This window comes from Mus caroli, unplaced genomic scaffold (genome assembly GCF_978045245.1).
Source record: "Mus caroli unplaced genomic scaffold, Mus_caroli_1 scaffold_18, whole genome shotgun sequence".
NCBI classification, from domain to species: domain Eukaryota; kingdom Metazoa; phylum Chordata; class Mammalia; order Rodentia; family Muridae; genus Mus; species Mus caroli.
The window spans coordinates 58,457,467-58,465,568 of record NW_028227273.1 but is presented as its reverse complement, the minus strand read 5'-3'; the positions used below and the strand labels follow the sequence as shown (position 1 = coordinate 58,465,568).

General features: G+C 47.4%; 1 protein-coding gene across 2 annotated transcripts; it reads left to right on the top strand.

Annotated features, from left to right (window-relative positions):
- Nucleotides 1-2,460: 2,460 nt before the first annotated feature.
- LOC110312424 (H-2 class I histocompatibility antigen, D-B alpha chain-like) lies at nt 2,461-6,994 on the top strand. 2 transcript variants are annotated; one of them, XM_021185998.3, is made up of 5 exons: nt 2,464-2,699; nt 2,888-3,163; nt 5,922-6,197; nt 6,325-6,441; nt 6,621-6,992. In XM_021185998.3, exons 1-5 carry the CDS (start codon nt 2,582-2,584, stop codon nt 6,656-6,658), a joined length of 825 nt encoding a protein of 274 aa, XP_021041657.2. In that variant the 5' UTR covers nt 2,464-2,581; the 3' UTR covers nt 6,659-6,992. The 2 variants fall into 2 exon arrangements, with proteins under 2 accessions (XP_029326985.2, XP_021041657.2); XM_029471125.2 differs by having other exon boundaries at nt 2,461-2,699; nt 6,325-6,994.
- Nucleotides 6,995-8,102: the final 1,108 nt, after the last annotated feature.

The window sequence follows — 8,102 nt, the reverse complement described above, 5'->3', positions numbered from 1 at the left end:
GGGAGGAATTGGTGCGGTTTCACATGATTGGTCCATTTAAACATCAACAGACTGTCAGAAGGGCGGGAGATATGGAGGCACCAGGCCAGTCAGGACATGTAAAGACGGGCCTGCCCAGGCATGTCCTGGCCTGTTCTGCTATGTTCTCAGCCCCAGGTTTCAAAGCTCACAAACAACGCTTTGGGCTATTTGACATAAATTACATGAATCACAGGTCTCAAGTTTTATTTCCTTTCAGTTCTTGTTGGTGCACAGCACAAATTAGTTATATATGGGGACAGTAGTTTGGTTTTTGTTTTTTCTTTTGGTTTTATTTTTGTTTGTTTGTTTTTTTCATTTTCAGTAGTCTCTCATGCAGCTTATATGAAGATAATTGTTCTGTTAACTGAATACCACTCTGTAATTGCAAAAAACAAAAACAAAACAAAACAACCAAACAAACAAAAAACCCCAAAACTGTGGCAGTTTGGTTAACATTCTGAATGCTTCTAAGAGTGAATACAATGTCTTTTTATTAAAAAAAAAAAAAAAAAAAAAGACACGTCTGCATTCCCAGCTGCAGATGGTCCTGCAGAGCCTGCACAGTGAGGGAACAACATGCTTTTTTTGAGCCTACCCAGCATCCCAGCTTTCTTGGGTCCCCAAAGATGTTGACACCCGGACAACAGGAAGCAGTCTAAAGACCACAGTAACCCTATTTATGCCTCACCAGTCACCCCTTCCTATTTTCTCACCTTATATAATAAATAAGTGGAAGGGATGTCTGTCAACCAACAACCACCCACATTCCAGAACCAGCCTGCTTTCAGCCTCTCAGTTCCAGAAGCCACATCATCACCAGCCACCAAATGTGACACATTTCTACTGTGGCCACAAGTTGTGTACCCTTATCCAGCTCAGGTCTCCACAGCTGCCTCTTTTTGTCTTCTATCCTCACTTCCCATCCCTGTAAACCTCTCACATGAAGTCTGCTGTGGTGTGTGATCTTTGCAAAACCCCATGGTTCTCTGATCCATGCAAGAACTCTAACAAGCCCCACAGGGTCAGCCCTGAATGTTTCCCCAGCTGGGCAGGTGTCTGTTGGAGCAGGATCTGAAATGGCCTGAAGTCTGAGTAAGAAGGGAAATTGTAAATGTCCAAAGAATAGAAGAGCACTTCTTCCTGTTCCTTTTTAATTCTATGTTTATCTGTCTGTCTGTATATCTATCAACTACCTACCTACCTCTCTACCTACCTCTCCTCAGTCTCTCCAAAGTCAGATTACCCTGCTCTGAGGTAAGAAACTGTCCCTATTTCTCTCCCCATCTCCTCCCTTGCCCTGACTTTATCAGTATCTCCCATGGTTATATCAATAGCATCCTAAAGACAGAGGAATAGGAATGGAGTTGGACCCCACTGTGCTCCCATTCAAACTGTTTTTCCATGGGGCCTCCATCCACAGGCTAGGTCCCTGGCTCAAGTCAGGGGGAGGAACTCACACATCCTTCTCCCTCAGCTCTCACTGAGTGACCCTGCACCAGGAGGCTGTGCTCTTTGCATTTTGTCAACTCCACACCAACTGAGACATATATAAAAAGAGGATCCTGAATTGGGAAAATGCCTCCATCCAGGATGCTTTTGGGAAAGACTATAAGGCATTTTTAAAATTATTATTAATAATCAATAAGGAAGGGCTCAGCCAAAGGAGGTGGTTTTGGCTGGTGATCATGGATTGTATAAGAAAGCAGGCTGAGAAAGCTACAAAGCTATTAGCACTGGTCCTCATGGTCTCTGCTTCAGTTCCTACTTCAATGATAGACTGTGATGTGGAAGTGTAAACTGAAATAAACCCTCTCTTCCTCAAGTTGCTGTTGGTCATGGGTCTTATCACAGCAATGGAAACCCTCACTAAGACACAGGTGCACAAGGGCCTCACTCTGCCCCCTGCAGACACCACCCTCTCCTGCAGCTCAGCTCCTGTCCCTCCCTTGCCCTAGAGCAGCACCACTTTATAGCTCCTGGGGATCTGATGTCCTCTCTGAACCCTGAGGTAGCAGGAATTATCTGACAGGACTCATCTCCATTGGGTGACAGGATCCTGGGGAACCAAGCAGTTCCTCCGCAGGCACTGGTTATAAAGTCCAAGCAGCCAGTGGGACTCAGGCGGGGGTGATGTTTCCGAGCATGCTGCTCCTGCTGCTGGCGGCCGCCCTGGCCCTGAAGGAGACCGGAGCCGGTGAGTGCAGGGTCGGGAGAGAAACAGAACTTTCCAAACAGTCTGCGGGGAGGGGCGGGCGCGGCACCGGGAAGCCGCGTGCCCGCGTCGCCCACCAGACCCTCCGTCTCTTCTCCACCCGCGTCCCGAGCCCCGCTCCCTGCTCCCTTCCTGGCCCCCGCACCCGGCCAGGGTCCCGGGAGGAGATCGGGGTCTCACCGCGCGCCGCCCCCAGGCTCACACTCGATGCGGTATTACCACACTGCCTTGTCCCGGCCCGGCCTCGGGGAGCCCCGGTTCATCTCTGTCGGCTACGTGGACGACACGCAGTTCCTGCGCTTCGACAGCGACACGAAGAATCCGAGATACGAGCCTCGAGTGTCGTGGATGGAGCAGGAGGGGCCGGAGTATTGGGAGCGGGAGACACAGAAAGCCAAGGGCAATGAGCAGAGATTCCGAGTGAGCCTGAGGACCGCGCTGAGCTACTACAACCAGAGCGCGGGCGGTGAGTGAACCCCGGGTCGGAGGTTACGACTCCTCCTCGTCCCCACACCAGGGCTGGAGACTTCACAGGTCCCAAGTCCCAAGCTCAGAAGCAGAACCGCCCAGAGACTTGTTTCCTTTTCCGTTTGGAGGAGTCTGCGGGAGGGCGGGGCGGGGCGGAAGGGCAGGGCTGACTGCTGGGTCCCGCAGGCTCTCACACCTTCCAGTGGTTGTCTGGCTGTGACGTGGGGTCGGACGGGAGCCTCCTCCGCGGGTATCTGCAGTTCGCCTACGACGGCCGCGATTACATCGCCCTGAATGAAGATCTGAAAACGTGGACAGCAGCGGACACGGCGGCGCTGAAAACCCGAAGCAAGTGGGAGAAGGATGGAGCTGCAGAGATGTACAGGGCCTACCTGGAGGGCGAGTGCATGGAGAGGCTCCGCAGATACCTGGAGCGCGGGAATGCGACGCTGCTGCGCACAGGTGCAGGGGCCGCGGGCAGCTCCTCCCTCTGCCCTCGGGCTGGGGCTCAGTCCTGGGGAAGAAGAAACCCTCAGCTGGGGTGATGCCCCTGTCTCAGAGGGGAGACAGTGTCCCTGGGTCTCCTGATCCCTCATCACAGGGACTGCACTGACTCTCCCAGGGCTCAGCCTTCTCCCTGGACAGTGCCCAGGCTGTCTCAGGAGGGAAGGAGAGAATTTCCCTGAGGTAACAACAGCTGCTCCCTTCAGTTCCCCTGCAGCATCTGTCAGCCATGGCCTGTCCCAGGCCGGGTTCTCTGCCGACACCCACTGTGTGTGGACCCTGACTCCTGTCCTGCTGAGTGTGTCAGCCCTTACACCTCAGGACAGGAAGTCGCCTTTACCTGATTGGAGACAGGGACTCCCCTACACTAGGCTTGTTCCTCCAGTTTCTAGAACTTTCCAAAGAATACATTCTCCCAGATCCCTTCCACAACCCAATTCTCTCTATTCCTACAGTGGTGAATGGACACATGAGGCCTTACAGGGTACTCTGGAGGAATATAAAGTATGGAATTTCTTTTTCTTTTTTTCTCTCTCTTGTCTTTTTCTTATTTTGTACTTTCTTTTTTCCTTTCCTTTTCTTTCTTTCTTTCTTTTTTTTTTTTTTTTGAATTATTTTGCTTCTAGTCAGGTTTGTCTGCACTGGAGTGATCCTGTTTCTCCATGCCCTTGTATTATCATTTGTATCAGTCTCCACAGGTGCCACAGTAGATTGCTAACTTGGATAATTATACAAGTTAAATCAGGGTTCTCTTTAAAGGAGAGATTCCTGCGAACTTAAGACTGTTTCCTGTCAGAACTAAACATCCAGAAGCCTCCTGCTCTCCCTCTGTCCCACAAGTTACAGTGCTCCCCCCAGTGAATCAGGACTTGGACTCTCTGAGAGACAGGGTCTTCTAAATTCCAGGGCTGAGTGAGAGGGAAGATCCACACATCCTGTGAGCCCACTGTGTTCCAGTGAGTACTGGATCCTGTGTAACACACCTGTACCTTGTTCTCTAGAGTCAAGGGCCAGGAGTCATTTTCTCTGGCTGAGTGTCAGAGGTTCACCACGTTTCTGCTACACACTTTGCGATGGCTGTTCACTTGGACTGACAGTTAATGTTGGTGAACAAGAGACCACAGTGGTTGCATCTCAGTGGTGGCATCCTTTCAGTAGCATATGGCTCTAATTTCTGATTTTGATATGAACTCAAACACATATTAAATTGCTTATTTTCCGAGAGTGGGTGGGTAGGGGAGTTGGGGGGAGGGTATGGAGGACTTTTGGGATAGCATTGGAAATGTAAATGAGGAAAATACCTAATAAAAATATTAAAAAAATAGTCTTCTTTAGGACACAGCAGCACATACCTGTAATCCTCTTTTTAGGAGGCTTAAGAATCAGGGTCAAACGTTCAGGATCATCCTTAACTACATAGCAAGTTAGAGACCACCCTGGGTCATATGAGAAACCTCTGTCAAAACAAATAATTCAGCAATAGAGCGGGCTTATAAGGAACCCCTCTGTAGGTGTAATTACCATGAGTGAGGAGTTTATTTAGGTAGTGATTAGGCAATTATTCTATACTAAGGTGCCAGAGTGTGAGTCAGTTAGGTTACCGTGTGGTTTTTGGGAGAATAACAACCTTCTGCTTCCTATCATGCATGGGAGAACAAGCACATAATCTTTCATGAAGTGTTCTGAGGTTTAAACATTGTGATGAACACCAGGTCCACACATGGCATCCTCAAAGTCACTTTTCCTAAATCTGTGAAGTTTATTATAGCTACCACCTAATCATTTGACCACAACTAAGTTATTTTTCTTGGTCTGATTTTTACTCTTATAGTGCACATACCAAGTGCAGAATGAAGGATATGAGAAAACCTTGAACTGTGGATGCATGTATGCAACATAGCTATTTAATTTGTTGTAGCCTCAGTAATCTAGCTATCCACATGTACATTTTATGAATCTTAGCACCACCTCCTCATCCTGACATAACTACCTGCGTGCATACATGTGTGTATCCTCATCTTTTCTTTATACTGTTAATCACTCAAGAAATGTAAAGAACAAAGTTCACTCTATACCACAGCATGCACAGTGACAAATGCTATAGGACCTCAAATCTGTTCATTGGTATCCACAAAAAGCAATAGTAGTTTAATTTTTAGAATGTTGGGCTACATTAAGTCTTACATTATGTCACCATAGCTTTACATCATTAATAATCAGAAAATATTTTCTAGTAATTCAAGCAATCAGTATTGTAATATTTTCTGTATTACATTGTTATTGGCAATGAAAGTTTGTGAAAATGGTAAATATTATAGTTGTAATTTGGTGATTTGCTTTTTCAAAAATATTATCAGCTCACTACCCCTTAGAACTCAAATTTGGGCCGGGTGGTGATGGTGCAAAAAAAAAAAAATTACTTATTTTCCATTCCCTCTTCCATTCTTTGACTACCTCTGTCATGCTATTGAACATCACATAAGGATAGCCATGTTTGACCCACTGGCTCATGTGAATTCCCTCTTAGCTTCTGAGTCCTCCAGGAAAATGTGCAGTTCTGTGTTGAAGAGACCAGCGTTGCCTGCAGGTCACTAGTGCCATGACAGTTGACGTGTTCATACAGACACATAGTTCAGTGTAATTACTGATTATCTTTGTCTTCTGTAGATTTCAGTTTGTCATGTTAATTGTGTGATTTCTTAAATCTTCCACACAGATCCCCCAAAGGCACATGTGACCCATCACCCCAGATCTCATGGTGATGTCACCCTGAGGTGCTGGGCCCTGGGCTTCTACCCTGCTGACATCACCCTGACCTGGCAGTTGAATGGGGAGGAGCTGACCCAGGACATGGAGTTTGTGGAGACCAGGCCTGCAGGGGATGGAACCTTCCAGAAGTGGGCAGCTGTGGTGGTGCCTGTTGGGAAGGAGCAGAATTACATATGCCATGTGGAACATGAGGGGCTGTCTGCGCCCCTCACCCTGAGATGGGGTAAGGAGGGTGTTGGTGCAGAGCTGGGGTCAGGGAAAGCTGGAGCCTTCTGCAGACCCTGAGCTGCTCAGGGCTGAGAGCTGGGATCATAGCCCTCACCTTCATTTCCTGTACCTGTCCTTCCCAGATCCTCCTCCACCCACAGACTCCCACATGGTAATCATTGCTGTTCTGGTTGTCCTTGGAGCTGTGATTATCATTGGAGCTGTGGTGGCTTTTGTGCTGAAGAGGAGGAGACACACAGGTAGGAAAGGGCAGGGTCTGAGTTTTCTCTCAGCCTCCTTTAGCAGTGTGCTCTGCTCATTATTGGGAAACACGGCCACACCCCTCATTGCTACTGTCTCCAACTGGGTCAGCTGTCAGTTCTGGGAACTTCCTCGTGTCAAGATCTTCCTTGAACTCTCACAGCTTTTCTTCTCACAGGTGGAAAAGTAAGAGACTACGCTCCGGATCCAAGTTAGTGTAGGGGACAGGATTGTCCTGAGGCCATTAAAGTGAAGCTGGAGATGTTAGGAGCTCTGGGAATCCATAATACTCCTCCAGAGAAATCTTCTGGGAACCTGAGTTGTACTGTGATATGAATACATACATTTACATATGCATATACATTTGTTTTGTTTTACCCTAGACAGGGACAGCCCCCAGAGCGCTCCCGCTCCATGCTGCCCTGAGCTGCAGCTCCTCACACACTGAGAATAAGAATCTGAATGTGACCTTGATTATTAACATCCTGACCTGAGGGTTTATTGCTTGTTGCATTGATGGATTGAGAATACTTGGAGGTTTTTTGTTTGTTTATTTGTTTGTTTATTTGTTTGTTTGTTTGTTTTAAGAAATAAATGGCAGATGAGGAATCTTCCAGAATCTGTGTCACTATGCTGTGTGTATCTGTTGGGAGAGGATGGGACTGTGGGACTAATTGATATTTTATATTGATTGTGTCACCTTTGGCCTCTGCTCTCTCCCTCACTACGAGGCACATGCTGAGAGTCTGTGGTCACAAGGACACAGGGAACACCAGAGCCTTGTCCTGTCCCCAGGATTATGAGCCCTCAGGGCTGGAGAGTCTAGATTCAACTGGGGAAACTTTAATGGGCCCAGTGCACAAGATAAGTCACACTACATTTCCTCCCACCCATTTGGTTTAGCTTCTAATGATGCAGTCATGAAGGTGCTGTTGGCACTCCCTGTAGCCATGCTACTGTTGTGATTTCTGCTTCTTTCTTTCCAGTGTCTGTCCCAGGGTTCTCAGGTGTCTGGTGTGGTCTGACTGCTCATCTCTCAGGAGCACATCCACAGCTGAGATAAGAACATAGCAATGTTGCTTCTCTCTCCTGTCAATGGGTACAGCTTCCTGAACCTGGACTATCTTATCTAAGCACCTTGTGTTCTGGAGTTAACTCCCTGAAGTCTCTTAATCTCCACCCCCAGCTTTGTGGACCTGGGACTTTCATCCCTGACCTGGGCATGCAGGGTGCAGTATTCAGCATAGGCTTTCTTAAAGTCTGCTCATAGGCCTGTTGTTGCTCTGCATTGTGCATAGCTCTGTATTGCGGGAGGGGAAAGTCCTGTTCATAGGCCTGTAACCATTTAAATCATCTAATATTTATAGTACTAGAGACACAGGAGGCAAGAGCTGGAGAGATGGCTGAGCGGTTAAGAGCATGGACTGCTCTTCTAGAGGTCCTGAGTTCAATTCCCAGCAACCACACTGGTTCACAACCATCTATAATGGTTAGATCCCTCTTCTCATGTGTCTGAAGACAGCTACAGTGTACTTATATACATAAATAAATAATTCTTTTTAAAAAAAAAAGACAAGGGAGGCATTTGCTTAGGTAAAACTTGCCAGCTCAGAAAGGAAAGATTATTTTCTAACTATACATGATACACATATTTACAAGC